Raw genomic sequence first — 23,126 nt, forward strand, 5'->3', positions numbered from 1 at the left:
GTGGGGAAGTGACACTTTGTAACTTCTAAAGCTAAGTTATAAAATGCCTTGTAGCTTCTACCTGGGACTCTTCTAGTGCATTCTCTAGGGGATACCAGCTGCCATGTAAAAAGTCCATCTACCCCAAGATTGCTATGCTGAGAGGAACCCCAAACTACCCATATGGACAGGCCACTTGAGAGAGAGAGAGAGAGATGCCTGGCCAGCCCCCAGTTGTTCCTGCCTCTCAGCTGAAACACCAAACATGTAAGTGAAGAAGCCATTTTGGACATCCAGCCCAGTTCGAGCTTTGGATGACTTTGTCTCAAGCCACCATCTAACTGCAGTAAACTACTCAGCTGAGTGCATTAACCCACAGAACTGTGAGAGGTAATCATTTGTTTTTAGCCACCAAATTTTAGGTTGGTAGCTTAAACTATAACATTTCTAGAGATAAATGAAATATATTGTAGATAGATACATATATATGCATAGATATGTAGACAGACATAAGATAAACACATAGGTTAAAAACACACAATTGCTAAAATTTAAATATAAGGTATATGTCTTTCTGCCTTTATAAAAATTACAGCAAGTGTTATGACTTTCATTGAGTTCATTCATTCATTTACAATATGACCTGCTAAAGGGATTGAAAATCACATTATTAAACCTGTTAGTTATATCCATAAATCAAATATTTATGGGCTCAAGCCCGTGAGAAAAGTGACATCTTTGGGAACTTGATCTCTATTAAGAAGTTGCAGTGTTACTATCTTAGACCATCTTAAAATGAGATATACCTGTACTGAATCTTATTATACTTTGGAGAGAAGAATGAGGATGCTGCAAGATTTGCAGCTATGTTCTAGCTCTAGGCAGACCCTCCCACACCCTGCCCTTTTAACTCCACTACAGACTTTCTTAAAAGAAAAACCCACGTACTCTTTGTGACACCACTTTCATCCCCCTGTTTTGGTTCAGTGTGATAATCTCTGGTGGTCAATTTCTATCTTCTTTTGCCTTCCTAATGTAAAGAAGAGTCTCAAATTACTTGACCCTGTGCTTCGATTGCCTGCCCCTAATTTAGTTTTCCTTCTTATTCTCACCAGTATGAAGCAAGTCCAGATTGACACACTGTTACGATGACTAAATGCTACTGGTTTATTGCTCAGTTTGAGTAGTGCTAGGGTAGAAATTATTTTGTGCTATTACATAGCATTATTAGCATTTTCCGAAGTGTAAATTTTTGGTGAAACAAGGCTTTAATTAGTCAGAAGTATTATATAAATATGTTGGGCCAGGGAATTTTTTTTGGTCAGGGTGGTGTATTACTGGGAAAGCATCCCACTTAAAAAAATTCTGGGAATAAATTTGTGTTGTAAATCTTCTTTTAAATTTTTAATTTTTGTTTTTCTGATTATACATGTAAAACACATTGGCTGCAGGAAATTTGGAAGTAACAGAAAAGTACTTTTTTAAAAGGAGAAATACATAACAAAATTATGTATTTTAAGCTGTGCACCCACATATGCAAATGCCAATTGAATTATTTTCGTAAGTTTCACAGGCACCTGTAGCTTGGTATGGCCAAACTGAGTAGCCCCCACTGCAGTGCTAGAACTAATGTCCACACAGTCACCCAAGACACAAACTTGGCATGTATCCTAGATTCCTCTCCTCATCCCCCATGTCAAATTAACCATCAAAGATTTCTTCTTAATCTATTCTTTAATTAGCAAATATTTACTAAGTGCCTCCCTTCATGGAGCAGTAATGCTAAACTACTCATCTTTTTGCTTCCTATCCTGTTTTTTTCAAGTGCAGCTACCATGTTGCTCCTGGAATGATGTTTCTAAACTATACATTTGATCTTACAATGGATTCCCAGAGCTTTCAGAGTAAAGTTCACATTCTTTATTTTGGTCACTATAACCTTCATGATAGGACATTTGCCAACCACATCTCATTCCATTCCCCATCCCTGGTATCTTAAACCCCCAAACAACTTGCTGTTCCTCAAGTATATCATGTTCTCATTCGGCTCCCTTTCATCGTTGTGAAATGCCCTCCAGTTTCTCCTTTATTTTAATAATAATAATGATGTCTATTTGTCTTATTTTCACTCAATAAATCCTCCTTGAATAAATCCAGGAGGGCTTCCTGACCTCAGACTGAGTTGTATGCCTCTCTTCTAGTTTCACATACCCTACAATACATATCTCAGTCATAACAAATATCATATTTATCATACACTGTATATTGCTTTACTTGTCTGTCCCCCAAAAGTATAATAGGTACTTGAGAAATGTTTCTTATATAGGTAAATGGTATTTCTTTGGAGATTGCTTCTTTTTATGGTTTGGATGGAGATTTATTTGCATACCAAATAAGAGGAGCATTACCTTTTCACTTTGTTAATATGAATGAAAGTTCTAGGAGCAGAAATTCTAGGTGTTAAGTAAGGATTTATTTAAGCTATAAATAAATAGGGAAAGCTAGGATAGGAAGGGCAACTTGTCATCAGTGAGAAGAATGGAAATAAGAAATTACTTTGGGTTAATTAATGAAGAAATGGTCATTAGTGGGTTTATTTGTTTATTTTTTTATCAGTGGTTTTAGGTATCACCAGAAGCATGGTGAGGGGAAGGAAATATTCTAAACATTCAGAAAAATTACAGTGTAAATAATTTAGTCATGTAATTCAGTCATCTTGATAATATTTAAATAAATGCCCACATTGTACCTGAAAGTTTATAATGGAACAATAATAATGTTTTGCAAGTAAGAACCAAGTTTAATATTTCTTCAGTATTCCCTCTATTGCTCATTATATAAGGTGCTTAAATAAATTATTTCTAGGGGGCTTCCCTGGTGGCGCAGTGGTTGAGAGTCCGCCTGCCGATGCAGGGGACACGGGATCGTGCCCCGGTCCGGGAAGATCCCACATGCCGCGGAGCGGCTGGGCCCGTGAGCCATGGCCGCTGAGCCTGCGCGTCCGGAGCCTGTTGCTCCGCAACGGGAGAGGCCACAACAGTGAGAGGCCCGCGTACTGCAAAAATAATAATAATAATAATAATAAAATAAATAAATAATTTCTACTCTCATTGAGGTTACATCTAAGAATATTAAATAACTAAAATGTGTAAAGAGAACTACAAAGCTTTGAACATTATTTTAAAATATTTTAGCCTCATAATTACACATCTGGGAATACAGTGCAAATAAATGATACTAATATACATGATAAAATGTGAATATTAATAATAATACCTCAGGATGTTTATGAGAATTAACATATGCAGAGCCCTTTCCACTGCTTAATAAATGTTAACTGTTATTAATATTTCTTTTTTCATATTTTTGAAGTTAAAAATAAACCATCTGCAAATTTAAAAATATACAAAACTAGTAACGAATTTAAAAAATCAGTCATGCATTGGTAATCACATAGGATAGATTCTCTCCATTATACTTCCCTGAAAATTACAAAGTTACAGTGACTACTAGTCAGGGGTAAAAGATCTAATTCAAGAATAAACTGCCTACTGAGGAATTTGCTAGGTTAGTTTGAGTCAGAAGGGGATTTAAACTATTGGCAGGATAAAATGGAAGAAGATACTTTATAAAGGTTGACTAACTCTTATTATTCACATTCAGATTAAGAGTTCAGTTGGTATTATGTTTACTCTTTATTTTCTATGATGTACTTTGACTATCTCAAGCATTTTTATTCATGCAAAATATATTTCTCATTCAGACAAGGGAAATGAATGTCAGTTTTTCATATGTATTTGGCTCAAAGATCTATATGACAATACACATTTCTGACCACCTAATATTCTAGTAGTCATTTATTGTCTGTTTCTGTATTAATTTCTATCTTTATCGATGGTAAATTCCATGAGGACAATACTATGTTTTTTTCATCCTTATGTTCCAAGCATGGTATTTGGCACAGGGTGATAAACAAGTATTTGTTCAACAACAAATGAATGGATGAAGGCAACCTTATTACAACTGTGTATTTTATTATTTGGTTCACATAAAATTTAGAATGTGTACTTAGATTTACAGTGTTAAAAAACAGCATTTTAATGCTGAATTCACAACTATTGTCTATTTCTAACCATTTTCTTTATTTCCCACTGAATGATCTGGATCTATTTGGTTTGTCCTAATGCCTAAGTTATTCCCAGGTTTTAAGTTTGGAAACGGCGAGGATTAACTAGAATACTCTATTAGGTTCTTATTATTTTATTCCAAGCTAATTTTCACCCAGTAAATCATAATATCACATATTCGGAGTTGTCCACAATATGACTCATTTTTTAAAATTCTGTTTATGCACAAAATGAATTTTTATTTTAAGGTTTTTCTACCTGTTCCTGTCTTTTTTATTCTGTCTCTTACTGGCTAAATTATAAGATATCCTAAAGCAAACACTCAAGAGTTCCCTTAAAAGAACAAATTCCCTAGAAAGCAGGAGTGGAAAATAGCTATTGCCTGCTTTTCTTATTTTGTGCTGATTTTTAAAATTCTAGAATATGAACAAGTGTTATTATGTTCATGTTTCATGTAGATATATTCTTAAAACTTATAGTTTAAATTTAGAATATTACAAAACAAATAGCACATATTTTCTATTGTATTAGATGATATTTCTTATTGTTTTTAATGCATGCATTTAAAGCCCTATTTTACAAATGCAGAATGTGAAAGCCAATGTCAACTTCTCAGGTTATTATCTTTGTTTTGTGTTTGTTAACATAGTTGTTATAGTACTAATATAAATTTTAATTTTTAAAATGTTTTCTATTTTAAAATATAAGTACAGCATAACCTTCAGTTAAATACATCTGTTATAGTTCATCAAAAATAACATCCTCTGAATGTATTCTCTTGATTAACCAAACATCCCCTCTCTTTGTCTTTTTGAGTAACAGCATGCTTCTGTGGCTCTTTAATTAAATGACCTTACCTTACATTTGTCTCGACTGGCTTCTGTTTACAGAAATTGTAAACCAATTGAATGCTCTGAGCAGCTTAGATGAAGATCAAGATGACTGCATAAAGCAAGCAAATATGCCTTCAGCTAAATCAGCCAGTTCCTCTGAAGGTCTAAGAGCTTTCTTCCTTTCTTTCTGCTTCTGATTGCTTGAATTTACTGTGACCTGCTACCTCTTGACTTCTGTCTGTACTTAGCTCTCAGTTTTGTCTTTGTGCTTTTCCTTTAATAAATTTTCTTTGGTAATTTGTAGTGCACCAACAGGCAACAGCATAACAGAACTTATCATCTTTAGCAAAGCCTGTATCAGGATCCTTGATAGGCAGTGATTTTAAAACATCTTATAACTGGTCATATAACATGACAGAATTTCTTTAGTTAGCTTATATATTGTAACAACATTGTTTTAGAAATATTTGCTTATATTAAATCAATTTGAATTATTCATATTTAGAAGTGAAGGATGTTTTTTTCTCAAAATCTATGTTAGTACTTTTTTATTGGATCAAATTAGATTGAGCTAAAAGTTTCTCTAGTTCATTATCTGATATTTTCCAATTCATGTGTTTGTTTTCTTTTATTTGAATATGTTGGTATGCTACAAAATACTTGAATGGCATTCTGTCATTGGTAAAATGCTATATCTTATTATTTGCAGGTATTATTAGTATGAATTTTTACAATTTGAGATATTTCATGAATGAGTGATAATTATGCTTAACTGTAAGTACAGTGAACTGACACGTATGTTTGTTTTCAGAGCTTATCAACAAACTTAACTTTTTGGATGAAGCAGAAAAGGACTTGGCCACTGTGAATTTAAATCCATTTGGTGATCCTGATGTAGCAGAATTAAATCCATTTGGAGATCCTGACTCAGAAGGTAGCAAGTTTTTTTCTTTACTTTTAAAGTCTTTGTGTATTGTTAAGTTCTCTTGAACTGTAAAGGGAGGAAGAGATTTTGTTTTTAAAGACTTGTACATTTTGTTTATAATGACAATATTATTTGTTCAATACCAATTGCAGTTGATCAGCAATTCTGGGTAGCTTCCATTGAATTGTTTTTAAAGAAAAAGGGAAGCCTTACATAGACATTTACTTGGGGCTTATATTTTAATTCTTTGTTAGTTTGGTCAAATAGTAAAGCTCTAATGTTAGAGATAACAGTATTTTATCTAGCTGGCATGCAGTAAAGTCTCATTAGTTTGGCCTACCAAGTAAGGTCAGGTTGTGGGACATACCCATATTAAGGTGGTGGAGGTAGCCTTTTCTCTATATACAGCTTCTCGGCCCTCACACCTCAGTGTGATGAGCCTCTCCACTCCCAACTGCCTGTCTCTGGCTGAGAATTACTCTTAGTAACGAAAGTAAATTGTGCACGTGAATGTCACAGAACAGAAAGAAGATTGAGGACCACTCCTGTCATATATACAACATGTAAGAAATAAAACCATGTATTTTTTTGTGAGTCATTTTTCTTATCAAGTAGTTTCAAACTATTAAAGCTTAGAAAAGAGCTGTTGAAGAAGACCTCTGTTTAATTAAACTCTGTTTGCTCAAAGTAAATGCAAGAATGATTAACCCCTGTTTACATCTTTTAGACTGCTCTTATGAAATCTTCATGAGCTTTAAAGAATTTTGCTACTGCCTGTCATGGTGAAAAGTGAGGTTTCAACTTAAGGATTCACTCTATTTGTGCAATATCATTTCATAATCCACTTCTGAAAGTAATAGAAGGAGAAGAACTTCCATTACTTTCTCCCTTCTTACCAAATTCTAAATTATTAAGTTTACATTAATGAGATTTTATTTTGTTTGTGACCTATATTTTATTTTTTTTTAATTATTTTATTTATTTATTTTTGGCTGCATTGGGTCTTCATTGCTGTGCGTGGGCTTTCTCTAGTTGCAGCGAGCAGGGGTTACTCTTTGTTGCAGTGCATGGGCTTCTCATTTCGGTGGCTTCCCTTGTTGCGGAGCATGGGCTATAGGCGCACGGGCTCAGTAGTTGTGGTGCACAGGCTCAGTAGTTGTGGTGCGTGGGCTTAGTTGCTCTGCAGCATGTGGGATCTTCCTGGACCAGGGGTCGAACCCATGTCCCCTGCATTGGCAGGCAGATTCTTAACCACTGCTCCACTAGGGAAGCCCGGTGACTTATTTTATTTTAACATATTTTAAATCTTAACAGTTACAGTACATTTTAGAAGTAATCTGGTTCAGCTGCCTCTTTTCATAGATTAAGGAGCTGAGGCCCAGAGGAATTAAGTGATTTGAAGAAGAACTTTAGGTAAATGGAGGGGCAGTTGGAGCTAAGATTGCTAATCAAGTGTCTTCTTTTGACCACAAAGCTTCTCAATTGCATACTAAATACATCTGAGTACACTGAGTTAAAAAAAAATTACCAAAATATTTTGAGATATGAGTATTTGAGCTTTTCATTTCAAAATCAAATTAGTAATTTTTAAAAATATATGTGTATCTTTTCTGAGGTATAGAAAGGAGTAGCAGATAACATATATATTGTATTTCTATTTTGGGGAGGTTAAGCGAGGTTAGCCAACCTGATTCAGAAACTTTAATCATGCCTATAGAGCTAAGAAAAAACTTGACAACCAGTATTCTCTTTAAATGTATAGTTCTTGGAGACTTTAGAATAAGTATTTTCTATTAGAAGAACACTCATTTTTCTAGAAATAATTTATTAATTTTTATTGATTAAAAACATGCATCCTCAAGTAACAAAAGTAGTTAAGAAAGAAAAAAATGTGTTACAGTTGTTTAGATGGTTTTTGTTTTTGTTTGCTTTTACAATTTCAGTTCTCCTCTTAGTTAGATTCATGACATTCTGTGCTTCAGTGACCCGTTTAGAAAGTTACTAAATGTATTTGTTAGCTTTTATATGAAATAGTCTCATCTTAAACTCTCCTTTGTTGCTATTCTGTCATCTTCAAATCTTGCTCTATAGTTTGAATACTTTCTTGCTTTTGGTTTTGTAACTGATGAAATTGCTTGGATCAATTTTTGTAATCCTCTACCTGAAAGTAAAAATAAAAATCTTATTTCCATTGACAGGTTTTATCAATTTCTTAAGCATTTGAGACTTGGTATTTGTTAATAAAAAAATTGAATAGGTAAAAACTCTGTAGTCTCTTCTCCTACAGAGAAAAGATAATGCTTCATTTAGATTATTATAAAGATTATAGTGGTGTTTGAGTGTTATCCTGGTCTGACAAAAGATACAGTTACTGAGTCTCTTCTCTAGCATAGGCTGTATTTAAATTCATTTCAGTGTTGATTTATTATGATGTTATGAATTCTCTTTCATACTTTATAATTGCGTCACCATGGTGTACAGAATTTCAATTCAGAGTTATTTTGTTTTATTTATTTTTTCAATATAAAGACAACATAAGTTTTCTGGGCTAATGTCTAAAGTATAAGTAAAAGTAGTTTGATTCTAAAATATAAAAATCATAAATATATGTCAATCAAGAGATTTTTCTAATAATTGGATTAAACTGTTTGAAATGTCACTTATAAAACAGTTACTTTTCTTGAAGATTTTAAAACTGATTTTCTGCCTTCTTCTAGAGTATTTTGTTAGAGTTGCTTGGCATAATTAAAATTACTTTTGAACTGTTCTGTGATTATCGGCTTTTTGAAACTTTTTTCCAATTTGGTTACATACTTATATTAGTAAAATACAAATTTTAAACAGTTTTATTATACATTCCAGTTTTTTGTTGTTGTTGTTGTTGTTGGTTTTTTTTTTTTTGGCCTCTCCACATGGCTTAGGGATCTTAGTTCCCTGACTAGGGATTGAACCCGGGCCCACAGCAGTGAAAGCACAGAGTCCTAACTGCTGGACCACCATGGAACTCTGCCTTGTTTTTGTTTCAAAATATTAATAAACATAAAAGTAAAAGAAAAAGCCTGGTACTAAGCACTCCATAAGTATTGTTGGAAGACATGACACTGTTGTAGTGCTTTTTGTGCTGTAAAGTCAGAGTTTTATTTTTAAGAGTTCCTTTGTTTTCAAATTGAAATTTGAAATAGTAAAATTTAGAATTTAGTGGAACACATCTATCTGCTTCTCAGTATGATTTTAATGTGGCTCTTTCAACTTCAGAATTCTTGTTATTCCTTTACGTTATTAAATAAGGTATTGATTGGATATGAATTATGTTGAAAAGCCCATTAAAAGCTCTAAAGATTTAAGGACTTGTAGTGTACAGAAACCTGCTCTTTGAAGACTTTACAAAAGCAAATTCAGTGATATATGGTGTATTTTTTATATATCCAGAATGAATTTTCAGATTCCTAAGTGGTCTCTGCTTGTGTAACTACCAAAGACTATTCCAAAATTTAATCCATTTTATGTTCTTTTAAAAACAGAAATTTATATATCAGTTTGAGACGTCAAGCTAGTATAGTGAAGTAAATTAAGCAATAATAGGATATTGTACCTCTAAGAAGGTTAAAATTTCCAAAATTGGTATACCATAATGCCAACATTAATAGAGATTCCAAGGGCATTAACAATTCAAAGATGCTATTTTGAAGAGCACTATTCCTGGAGAAGTAGACAAAGATCTTAGATATCACATCTTCTGGACTTAGCCCCTCTAAAACTTTTTTTTTTTTTTGACAATTTTATGTTTGGGTTTTTTTTTAAACATCTTTATTGGAGTATAATTACTTTACAATGGTATGTTAGTTTCTGCTTTATAACAAAGTGAATCAGCTATACATATTCATATATCCTCAAATCTCCTCCCTCTTGCATCTCCCTCCCACCCTCCCTATCCCACCCCTCTAGGTGGTCACAAAGCACCGAGCTGATCTCCCTGTGCTATGCGGCTGCTTCCCACTAGCTATCTATTTTACATTTGGTAGTATATATAAGTCCATGCCACTCTCTCACTTCATCCCAGCTTACCCTTCCCCCTCCCTGTGTCCTCAAGTCCATTCTCTGTGTCTGCATCTTTATTTCTGTCCTGTCCTAGGTTCTTCAGAACCTTTTTTTTTCTTTTTTTTAGATTCCATATATATGTGTTAGCATATAGTATTTGTTTTAAGAGAAAAACAGTAAGTTTTTTTCTTTTTTTTAGATTCCATATATATGTGTTAGCATATAGTATTTGTTTTAAGAGAAAAACAGTAAGTAAGTCAGAAAGAGATCTGACTTACTTCACTCTGTATGACAGATTCTAGGTCCATCCACCTCACTACAAATAACTCAATTTCATAAATCGTATTATTGATCTGCACTCTTTCAACCCCATAGAGTTTATTAATTCAAGATTGAGTATTTTTGAGAACACTAAATATATAAGACAATATCAGATAGTATTAATTTGATTTAATTCATCTTTTGCTATTGTTTTATAGAACAAATCACTGAAACAGTTTCACCTAAAAAACCAGAAGAATCCTTTTATAATAACAGCTATAATCCCTTTAAAGAGGTACAGACTCCACAGTATTTGAACCCATTTGATGAGCCAGAAGCCTTTGTAACTATAAAGGATTCTCCTCCCCAGTCTACAAAAAGAAAAAATATAAGACCGGTGGACATGAGCAAGTATCTCTATGCTGATAGTTCTAAAGCTGAAGAAGAGGAGTTGGATGAGTAAGTACACTTCATTTTGCTCTCATCATATTTTAACTAAAGAGATCTTTCTGTAATATACCTTTAGATGGGTAAAAAGAGGTCTGTCCCTATGTTAATATATAGTTTACATGTTAGTATCTATCTCATCCCCCATCCAAATTTTTACAGTCTTGACCCTCACTCTCCCACCCTCTTCCATATGATTACGTGCGCACCCTAAACTAACAAATGAAGGAAACACGTTCCTGGAATCTCTGGTTAGAATTCCAGTTGTGTCTTCCCACAGCAACCATGTTATAAATGGTACTTAGGTGTTTTTAATTGATTACTGAAGGCATTACACTTCAGTTATGTTATGGGTCTATTGTGGGAACCAAATAATCGTTTATGATATTGATTTGATGAGAAGATTTATTCAAATGCCAAACAATGAGATCATGACATTTATAAATTAGGAATTATCTGCATTTGAGCATTTGAGTCATGATTCTTACCCAAATGAGAGGTTTATTGACCACAAGCTTAGTATATTAATAGTCAGTGTGATTAGGGCTTCTGTTTTACTCAAATCTAGATTGGGGATAGGAGGAAGGTATGTTCACATTGTATTCTGGAGTTGCACATTGCAACCCATGTAGCCGCAGACTGTGGCCCTAAGTATGTTTAAAAAGCAACAGTAAAACTTCCAGCCATGCTGGAGTAGCATAGACTAGATATAGCTTTTGTCTTACACAAGTAAAAAACTGAATAAAATGTATGAAACAACAGTTTTCAGACATTGGACACAAATAGCACAGGATCCCTGAGAGAAAAGAAACGAAGAATGTGAGCCCTACATTTGTCCAAGCTTTATTTATGGGAGAGAATTTCCAACCGCAATTCAGGGAGAGAGAACCCAAACACCCCAGAATCTCCCTGCATTGAGGAGGCAGACTTTGGACTTTGGAGGTACTGAGTGGCTAGAACTTGTGGACAGAGTCTCAGGGAGGAACAGCCTACTCATGAAGAGTTTCAGAGATCTGTAGAAAGTTTCTCTTGAGTCTTTAGCTGAGTACTGATCAGAGTACACATATGAGGAAGTTATTGAGGACAAACAATTAGACAGAACAATCCCTGGAGTTCACCCAGGATTAAGAATAGTTTGGGTTTCCACGAACCAGAGAGGAAAGACTTCCTAACACATGGGACATCAAGTTGAGTCCTCAGAAGGGTATTGTGCCAGTAGTGGGGGAACAGCCCAAGACTAAAGGCTATTCTGGGCCTTCCCAGCAAAGATTAAAAGCAGAGCTCAAAAGAACCAAAATGGTTGCACGTAACTATCCCACACAAAGCCCCAAAATATTAAAAGGAATACCAAAAAATTAAGCATCCAAAACATAAAATTCACCATATCTGACAGCCAATCAGAAATTTATCAGGCATGTAAAGAAGCAGGAAGATCTGACTAATAATGAGGAGGAAACTCAGTCCTTAGATAGGAATGCAGAAATGGTACAGATGATGGAATTAATAGACAAGTGTGGTAATTTAACTATTATATAAATATACTCCAGATATTTAAGAAAGTCGAAGAAAGCATGAGCATGCAAGACAAAAAAAAAGTCTAAATTCAGTTTATAAAGATGAAATATACAGAATCTGATGAAAAATACACTGGATGGGATTAACGTTAGATACTGCAGAAGGAAGTATGAGTGACCCTAAAGACTTTGCAATAGAAACTCCAGATTAAAACATAAAGCCGGGGTGGGGGTGGGGCTTCCCTGGTGATGCAGTGGTTGGGAATCTGCCTGCCAATGCAGGGGACACGGGTTTGAGCCCTGGTCTGGAAAGATCCCACATGCCTCGGCGCAACTGAGCCCGTGTGCCACAGCTACTGAGCCTGCGCTTTAGAGCCCTCAAGCCACAACTACTGAGCCCACACGCCTAGAGCCATGCTCGCAACAGGAGAAGCCACCGCAATGAGAAGGCCACGCACCGCAACAAAGGATAGCCCCCGCTCGCCGCAACTAAAAGAAAGCCTGTGCGCAGCAACAAGGACCCAACACAGCCAAAAATAAATAAATAAATTTATTTTAAAAAAAAAAAGACATAAAGGGGAAAAAAATGAACAGAGGATCAGTGGGACAACTTCAAGCAATCTAAAGTAAGTGTAACTGGAATTCCAAAAGGAGAGGAAAGAAGATGATGGAACAGAAAAAATATTTGAGGAAATAATGGCTAAAAGTTTTAGCAATTAACAAAATATATAAACCTACAGGTCTAAGAAGCTGAATGAACCCCAAAATGAACCACAAGAATGATGAAGAAAACTACTGCCAGGCTTCTCAACAAAAACAATTCAAGTCAGAAGATAGTGGGGTGGTATATAAGTACTGAAAGAAAAAAACATGCCAACACAAATTTTTATTTCCAGCCAAAAAAAAAAAAAAAAGTCTAAGTAATGGACATTTCCAGACATGCACGAACTGAGATAATTCATAATTATCAGACTTGCTTTGCAAAAAATATTACAAAGAAGTCCTTCAGGCAGGAGAAAAATGACACTACTTGGAAATTTGGATCTGCACAAAGGAATGAAGAGCACAGGAAATGGCAAATAAATAGTATATATAAAATACATGTCTTATTTTTAAAAATCTCTTTAAAAGATAATTGACTTTAAAGTTTAAATAATAATATATTCCGGGTTTGGGAACGGGTAGAAGTAAAACATATGACAGTAGTCATACAAAGGCTGAGCGTGGGGAAATTGAAAAATACTATTTTAAGCTTCTTATACATGTTATTTGAGGATATACAATATTATCTTTTTTTCACAGATGACATAATTATTTATGTAGAAAATCATAAGGAATCTCTAAAAAGTCTACTAGAACTAAAAAGTAAATTTAGCAAGGTTACAGGATACAAGATCAGTATACAAATTCAGATGTATTTCTCAATGGTAACAATTAACTATCAGAAATAGAAAACTCTAAAATACCATATACAAAAGCATCCAAAAAACAAACAGACCAAAACTCAAGCATAAATTTGAACAAAGATGTGCAATGCAATACCTGTATGCTGAAAACAGCAAAAGGTTGCTGAAAGAAAACAATGGAAAGAAATATTACGGCCATGGATTCAAATTGATCTGTAGATTCAGTGCTATCCCAATCAAAATTCTGGAGTATTTTTTTGGTAATAATTGATAAAGCTAATTCTAAAATGTATATAGAAATACAATGGACCTAGAATAGCCAAAAACATTTTGAAACAAAGTTTCAAAACAAAGAACAAAGTTGGAGGACTTATGCTCTCCAGTTTCAAGACTCATTAACCAAGACATCATGGAATTGGCTTAAAGTAAACATATAGTTAAATGAAAGAGAATATGAAAATCTAGAAGTAGATCCACACATATATTGCTAATTGATTTTTGACAAAAGTAGCACAGGAAGTCAGGCAAGGATAATCTTTACAACAAATGGTGCCAGAACAACTAAAGGTCTATATCCCCCCACCCCTCCAGAAAAGAACTACACTCCTTACCTAATAACAAATGCAAAAGTTAGCTAAAAATAGATCATACACCTAAAAGTGAAAACTAAAACCCTGGAACTTTTAGAAGGAAGCATAGGAGAAAAATCTTAGTGAACTTGGGGTAGGTAAAAATTTCTTGAACAGAATGCAAAAAACACAGAGTCAAAGGAAAAAAATTATAATTTGGACTTCAAAATTAAACCTTTTTCTCTTTAAAAAACACTTATGAAAAGGCATGCCACAGTTTGGCTAAAATTCTTTGCAAAACACCTATCTGGCAAGACTTCTTCCTTGTTTTTTTTGGTTTTTTTTTTGCGGTACGCGGGCCTCTCACTGTTGTGGCATCTCCCGTTATGAAGCACAGGCTCCAGACGCACAGGCTCAGCGGCCATGGCTCACGGGCCTAGCCGCTCCGCGGCATAAACCTGCATCCCCTGCATCGGCAGGCGGACTCTCAACCACTGAGCCACCAGGGAAGCCCTCTGGCAAGACTTCTATCAAGAATATGTAAAGAACTCTTAACTCAATAATGACAAACTATCTTTTTTAAAGAGGGAAAAGATTTGAACAGACATTTCACAAAAGAAGATGTAAGAATGGCCATTGTGTACACAAAAAGGTGCCCAACATCTTAGTCATCAAGGAAATGCAAATTAAAACCATATAAGATACCACTACACACCAACTTGAATTGCTAAAATTTAAGACTTACTACACCAGATACTGTCAGGGACATGGAGCCACTGGTACTCTCAGAACTCTCAAAGTTCTAAATGGTGAACTATTTTAGAAAACAATTCGGCAGTTTCTTAAAATGTTAAACATATATACCTGTCGACCTAGCCGTTCTAATTCTAGGTATTTACCCAAGAGAAATCAAAGTGTATGTCCACAAAAAGATTCGTGCATGAATATTTTAACAGCTTTATTTATCATAATAGCAAGGTATGGGAATAACCCCAGTGTCCATCAATAGGAAAACAGATAAGCAAATTGTGGTATATACATACAGTGGAATACTACTCAGTAATAAAAAACAAACTATGGATACATATAACTGCATGGATCGATCTAAAAATTATTATGCTGAGTGAAAGAAGCCAGACCAAAAAAGAGCATATACTGTATGGTATCCTTTATCTAAAACTCTAGAAAATACAATCTGTTTCGAGAGAAGGCAGATGCATAGTTGCCTGAGATTGGAGGTGGAGGGAGATATGGATTAAAAGGGATACAAGGAAACTTTCGGAGAACTGGAAATGTTTGTAGTCTTGATCGTACTGATGGTTTCACACTTGTATACATATGTAGAAAACTCATCAAGTTATACTTTTTAAATATGTGCCATTTACTGTATTATATGTACATAAAGCTGTTAAAAAAAAAGAAAAGAAAGAAAACCACAGCAATGTTTAAGTTTATTAACAGAAATACTGTGTCACATGAGTGATTCCCAGCCTGGAATTCTTGGGCTTTTAGGTCTGTTTGTTGAAAATAATTGATGTGTAACAGGGGAGATCTACAGAATATTTAACATTTTTTAAAAGCTAAATAATAATTATATGTTTACTTGCAGTGAGGCTATATGGGCCTTTGCTTTCCTTGGAAATACTGAATTTTATCATATTAACATTATTTAGATCTTGGGGAAAATAGTTATTTCTTTCAAAATGCAGTGTAGTAGGAAAATCTTTCAAAATATGGAATGTATGGGTTGAGAGGGGAATAATAAAAAAGGCTCCTTTGATGTATGAAAGTTGGGAACAGTTGCTTTGTGTGAAGGGAGAAATGTCCTCCCTCTCCTGTGCATTGGTCAACTCCCATTTTGAGTAGTATTTTATTTCTAGGTACTGCACTTTAAAAGGGGGATTGATGATTCAGAGCGTTAACAGTAGAGCAACAGAGTCATTAAAATGTCCAGAAACCACATCAAATGAGCAGTGATTGAGGGCATAGGTACTATTTGACTTAGAAAAGAGATGGTTTAAGGGAACTATAATAACCAAGTTCAAATATTTGAAAGACTTGTTTGAGGGAATGAGGTAGTTGACTTGGTTTCTGCTGCTCTGGAACTGCATTTTTCAACCTTTCCTCATTTTACAACACATGGCTAATTACTCTCACATGTGCTACATGCTTCCATGGGCATGGCTAGGTTTTGATAAAACCTAAAAATGTTCTAACCTCCTGTAAGTATGGGAATTACATCATAATAATCATCTGATTCCAAACCCAGGTTGAGATCTCAATACTAATTAATAACTATACAGGGGTTGAAAAAGTTTGCTCTACTCTTGCTAAAGTTGTTATATTTGTTTTCTTTTTTTTGAATTTTTTTAATTTTTTTTTTTTTATACAGCAGGTTCTTGTTAGTCATCCATTTTATACACATCAGTGTATACATGTCAATCCCAATCGCCCAATTCATCACACCACCACCACCACCACCCCCGCCACTTTCCCCCCTTGGAGCCCATACATCTGTTCTCTACATGTGTCTCAATTTCTGCCCTGCAAACCGGTTCATCTGTACCATTTTTCTAGGTTCCACATATATGCGTTAATATACGATATTTGTTTTTCTCTTTCTGACTTCACGCTGTATGACAGTCTGTAGATCCATCCACGTATATTTGTTTTCTTTGAAATAGCTAATGTGTGATCAAAATAAAATTTCTCATGGGTGGTGTAGGTGCTGAGTAATAGCCACACACCTAGAGTATTTGAATGTAAATGCAAACTTTAAATACAAGCATTCAGTCATTCCAAAATGCATGAATATTACACAACATACACACACCCTCCTCTCTCCTATTAACAAATTAAAGAGACATCCAGTGTTTGCTTAAACTTTTAAAATGCCTTAATAAAAACTAAAATCAGAATGACTAGGTGTTTCCTTTTGACCATTCTTTTTTCCACATGAAAGTCATAGCCTTTACAAAGTTTCCCATGAATAAAGAGCATTCTAAACTGCTCAATCATCTGAGGTTACCAGAGGTAGTCTATAAACACTCAGCTTTTTTGAAGGAACACATCCATAAATTCTAAAGATTGCTCATCAGCTAATGTCCAGGAAGAACTCTGTGTTACTTACTTGGTATTTCTCATCTTGTTCTCCAAAAGTTTGTAGGTCCAACTTAAGTAGCAGAAATCTTCCAGAATTTGTTCTTAACTTCAGTAATAAACTTATGACCTTTCATCAAGTGAAAAGCCTATATGACTCATCTTCCATTACCAAACTCTTCCTGGATCCTCTAACAGAAAACTCTCACAAATAAATAGTGCTGTGTTCTTTGATGTTCTAAAACAACCTTCAGAAACTCAGCATTATCCATCAGCCCCGAGGAGAAAGTGTACACCCTTCAGGGCTTTTAGCACGTGTCCTTTACACTTAGAGCTGTATGGGTTGCTCAGTTTTCTCGTGTTTGGGGGTTAGTTCAGCCATTCTGATTATGTAGCAAAACTGAAAACTGATAGGGCAGTAATATTTTTCAAAACATTTATGAAGAGACTTTTGAGGTCCAGCGTGAAATTATTTCTAGTATGGTTGTGTGTCAGTTTCTCAAGGGAAATTGTCGTTGAAGTTTATTCAGGGAAACTACACACTCATTTTAATACATTTGAATTGTGTTTTCAAAGAAAAATAAGTTTTCAAATTGAGAGGAAAAGAATACAGATTTTGTTCCACCCTTGCTTCACTATGTTTGCGAGTACTGTTTCTAATCAACTTTAGTTTTTCTTTCTGTAATTCTTTTTCTTGGATTAATTATATTTTTAAACAATGAATAATGTCATTTAAAGTTATTCTGTCCAGTTTTCCACTTAACATAACTGATGAGTTTTTAGTTCACAGTGAGTTAATGATATAACTAATCTATTACTCAAGTGTACAGTATAAGAATAAAAATAATTATTGTTTATTCAGAGTGATGTAAGAAGCCTTGAAACAGATTATTCAGATCATAGATGATAACAGAATGTGGAAGTTATGCTAATTCTTTAAATAACTTTTTTCTTACTGTTTAAGTATTTTTTTAATGTATTTATCAGAAATTATATAATTCTTGTCATTACAGAGAAGGGAGTACTGTTCATAATCACATATATGTACTATTCCTATTTACTCTTTTTAAAATAGCACTTTTTAAATTGAGATATACGTCACATAACATAAAATGCCACACTGTGAAGTGTACACTTCAGTGGTTTTTAGTTTGTTCACTGTGTCGTGCAACCATTATCACTCTCAAATTTCAGAACATTTTTGTCACCCCAAAAAGAAATCCCATATATATTAGTAGTTAGTTCCAATTAATCCTTTTCCCCATCTCCTGAAAACTCCTAATTTACCTTCTCTCTATATGGATTTGACTGTTTTGGATATTTCATATACATGGAAGTATATCCAGTTCACTCTTAGAGAGTAGGAAATTAAGTTTTAGTTAGAAATCTCTGATCTAGATGGAGGATCATTTAAAGCCCTTGTAAGTAGAGGCTTCTTGTCCTTATTATGATTTAGTACCTAACCAGTGGTGCCTAGAACACTGTTGTCTCACAGGTGGCTTGCAGGCCTGCAGAGATACTGATTCCCCTAGTATTCTTGGCTGTCAGGCATGGTCTGGGGCAGCTGGAGTCCTTGGTACCTTCAATCTCCAGCAGTTTCCTATGTTCACTCTAGCATAGCATACAAATTTCATTTTTACTACATGTCATACTGTAAAATGGATTGAGAAACACAGCTCTAATTGTTTCAAGAAAATGTCCATTTTGTTATGTTTCTAGTATTTATTAAGATCCTCAGGAACCAACTTTGGAAATTAGTTTATCTGAACTTTTCTACTTGCATTTACCTTCACTATATAAAGAATACCAATATTCAGGTGGTTAGAGGGAGGCAGAGAGACATGAAGAAAAAGGACGGTATCTAGATATCTTTGTTATACATGCTAGATAAGTTTTATAAAAGTTTCATGCAACTTAGTATTGTAAATTCAATTATATAAAGCATACTGAAAAAATTGCCTGTATAAGGAATTCTGTCATTTTTTTCTCTGTTAAGCACAGATCCTTCTGTAATAGAAATATCTATCCTCTAACACTTCTAAGTTTTTTTTAAAAACTAACCATACTTATATGACAAATTAATAATGAATATTGTAGCAGCTACCATCTTACAAACTACTGTGGAAATTTGTTATAGAGAGGTGTAACCAGGAATAATTTTTTTAAATATCACCCAAATAGTTCACATGATTCAGTTAATTCATTTAGATTGTAGTGGGTTTGTTCAGTCCTGAAACATTTAACATCAGTTAAGCAAATAGTAAGTTTTGAGGGGGAGAGGGGAGATTTTTTTCTTTTCTAAGTTTTAGAGTTAAAAAAAATTTTTTTAGCCCATTTCTTTGTTTTTACCTCCCTTTGAACTACTCTTAGAGTTTGAAAAATAACTCTGCAAGGCCTGAGCAGAGGTGAGAGAGATTCTGAGGCTATATCCCCAGCTCAATGGGAAGAAGTCACAAGACACTAACTGTTGAAAAATGAGTACAGAGTGAGAGTGACATCACAAGTATGGTATATTTCCCCTCTCTGGTCTAGATACACTTGGTCCCCTGAGTCTTATGAGAGCTGACTGACTTTAGGCAGAGATATAGATACTTCGTTATTGGTTCTAAATGAATCTGGTACTGTTACAGTTAAAAGAACATGCATAACTGAACACAGAAGGCTATCACCAGTACAGACTTTATATAACTAAGTGGAGTTCCCTTGGTATAATTATTATGTTTGGGTGATCTGGTTCTTAGCTTTGCAGACTCAGAAATTCTCTTGTTACTATGCATAAAGATATTGAATTCTAGGGAACAGACTGAATTCTGCCTTGAATTCTAGGCAACAAACAAATAATAGCCAGAATAAAAGTTTATTACTGTGTAACAGGAAGAATAATCATGATAAACACCAGATACTTGTGTTTACGGATAAGTAATGAGAAAAATATCTACTCATAAAGGGAGTTAACAAGGAAGATTTTCTGCCTGGGCTAGACTCAGGTAGAGAAAAAAGAAGACTTCCCTAAGAAGTTATAAGCATAGGCCTACCTTCATGTGGATTTGATGCTATGCTGGCAGGATGATCTGGGAACCCCCAAGCCAAGAAAGTGAGAAACAAAGTGGCTCCTAAACTGCTTGGCAAATGCAAGCATGAACAGAGGGACTCCCAGCAACTACACAAGATTTCCTCAGATCAAGTCCTGAACTCACAATCTAGAATTACAAAATACACAAGAAATAGTTTACTAAGAGAAAGAGTCAGGAGACAAAAGAAACACAAGGATTATAAATCCAAGGAATTCAAATGATAGATTTATCAGATAGAGACTATAAAGTAAATATGTATAAATGATTAATGACTCAGATCTTTTGTACCTAAGGTATTATACACACAGCCATATGAAGAAATATGCTTATGAAATTAAAAATTCATGGAGAATTGAACATTAAATTAGACACAGATGAAAAGTGAAGAAGTTAACTGGATTATAGATGTGAAGGAATTATCCAGAATGTAGTACAGGAGAAATAAAAACTTGTAAAAATATGAAGGAGAGAGGTAATTCAACATATATTTAATATGATTTTCTAGAGAAGAGAATAGAGAAAATAAAGAAGAGGCTATCAAAGATATAATGGCTGATAATTTTTCAGAACTAGTGAAACACATGAATCTCCAGACACAGGAGATTCAAGGACTCTGGAACAGGATAAACGTAAAAGAAATACACACTTAGACATGTTCTAGTAAGATTGCTCAAAACCAGAAATAAAGAGATCTTAATCTTAGGCAGCAACCAGAGACAAAAGATGACTTACGAAAGAGCAATATTAAACCAACAAGGGGCTAATATTTCAAAGTGCTGAGATGAGTTAACTAACAACTAGAATAAACTACCCAGCTAAACTATCATTTAAGTTTGAGGCTAAAATGAAGACATTTTCAATGCCTGGAAGAATTTGCTATTAAAGGAACCTCACTGGGGCTTCCCTGGTGGCGCAGTGGTTGAGAGTCTGCCTGCCGATTCAGGGGACGTGGGTTCGTGCCCCGGTCCAGGAAGATCCCACATGCCACGGAGTGGCTAGGCCTGTGAGCCATGGCCGCTGAGCCTGCACGTCCGGAGCCTGTGCTCCTCAACGGGAGAGGCCACAATAGTGAGAGGCCCGCGTACCGCCAAAAAAAAAAAAAAAAGGAACCTCACTGAATGAACTTCTAAAAGGTGGTCCGTAATGGGAAGGGAATTTAACACAGAGGAAGAGAAGAAATTCAAGAAAAAAAAAAGTTTGGTGAGGGAGCATAAAAAAAAAAATCAATGTTTTCTCATCTTATTTCCTCTTCTGTGGGTGTGGAGAATACGTAGGATTTACTCTTATTACAAACATTTTCCCAAGGGTCTGTATATAGCAGAGCTGAGTATGACTTTGTATTTTAAAGATTTAAAAATACTTTTTAAAAGGGAAAGTTTTATTGTTAATGATTAACAAAAGATTGAGAGTGCCTGTTTCCAGATTGTAAGTTATCATTGGTTTGGGTTTTTCCTTATCATTTTCAGTATGTTCTAGTTTTATAAATGAAAATATTATGGTATTTTAATTGGGAGTAAACTACTTTTATAAAGACATTTAACAATAATTCTTCTTTCATTTAGATCAAATCCTTTTTATGAACCTAAACCAACTCCTCCTCCAAATAATTTGGTAAGTCCAGTTCAAGAACTGGAAACTGAAAGGAGAGTAAAAAGAAAAGTCCCAGCCCCACCAGCCATCTCACCAAAGACAGGAGGAGTAAATGAAAACACAGTTATGTCTGCAGGAAGAGATCTCTCCACTTCTCCTAAGGTAGGAGTTTAATCTTAGTAAAACATGTATTAGTGTTTGCTTGTTTTCCCCATGCAATTTAATTCAAATTAAGAAAAGTCATTATTAGCTATTTTTGATGATATAAAAGTAAAATATAAGTAAATCCATTATACTGCAACATTGTATATACGTTTGGGAGTCTATAAATTTATGGTACAGTATGGTTTGGATAGTTTGGGTTAAGATTTGTTTTTAAAATGCTGTCTTGAAATCAGAGGAAGAAAGGCGTTAGGATTGTAGCATTGGTGCTTTGAAGAAAGAATACTTTAAAACATCTAGGCATGAGAAACAGCTTACTCTAATACAGAGGAAGACGTAGAAATCATCTTTTGATAAACGTACTAGAAAGATTGAGGCTCAGTGCAGAGAAATACTTTGCCAAAGAATATCAGTATTGTCATTTTGGTTTATGTCAGATTACAGTTTTGGCCTTATTGTCATTCTTTTTTAGAAATACTAATGGATAATAACTTCATGGAAAGGTGAAGCACAGTGTTGAAACAAAGTCTAAAGCTTTTAAATCGTTTGACTGCAAATAGTATATCTTTCATGTGTAAGCTAGAGATGTTGGATTTAGCAAGTTTTTTTAGGTAAATAACTCATGACCATACTCATGAGTGTTTTGTTGTTGATGTTGTCACCATATAACATTATTTAATTCTCACAGGTAGTTAGGGGGGAAGTGAGATGAACTTGACCTCAGAGGGATAAAGATCACGGGTTCCCCAGCCAGTAGACAGGATTGGAACTGGCATTTCCATTAATTATGTGCTATCTGGACCATATTCCACGTCAGGTGCCTGGGCTGCTGCTTTTCTCAAGGGCATCAAGTTTCAGTAGTTCCTCTTGGATTTTATAGTTCATTCTGTGGCTTCCATTAAATGCCAGAGTTCTGAAATAGTTTATTTGTTTGCTTTTATTTTCGTTGTTTCAGAGGGAGAGTGAGTGAGTTCACTGAGGTCCTCACTCTGCCATTCTAGAAGTCAGTCTACAGGTGTGTTTTTATACCAGCTGTTTTTTAACTGTGTGAAACTTTAGGAGGAGCAATTAGGACTAAATTCTGTCTTGCTGTTGTCTAGGG

The 23,126-nt window shown here is 34.7% G+C and overlaps 1 protein-coding gene across 6 annotated transcripts in view; it reads left to right on the forward strand.

Annotated features, from left to right (window-relative positions):
* The window catches only part of EHBP1 (EH domain binding protein 1), a 536,766-nt gene that overhangs the window by 338,842 nt on the left and 174,798 nt on the right, over positions 1-23,126 (forward strand). For 5 of the 6 annotated variants that reach the window (XM_082851650.1, XM_082851649.1, XM_082851648.1 and 2 more), the window contains 3 exons: positions 5,751-5,873; positions 10,382-10,622; positions 21,835-22,024. In XM_082851650.1, coding sequence (XP_082707776.1) covers positions 5,751-5,873; positions 10,382-10,622; positions 21,835-22,024 — 554 coding nt within the window. Of the gene's footprint in view, positions 1-4,996; positions 5,102-5,750; positions 5,874-10,381; positions 10,623-21,834; positions 22,025-23,126 lie in introns of all 6 variants that reach the window. The other variant, XM_082851653.1, reaches the window with a different exon arrangement.

This window comes from Leucopleurus acutus, assembly GCF_964270905.1.
Source record: "Leucopleurus acutus genome assembly, chromosome: 12".
NCBI classification, from domain to species: Eukaryota; Metazoa; Chordata; class Mammalia; order Artiodactyla; family Delphinidae; genus Leucopleurus; species Leucopleurus acutus.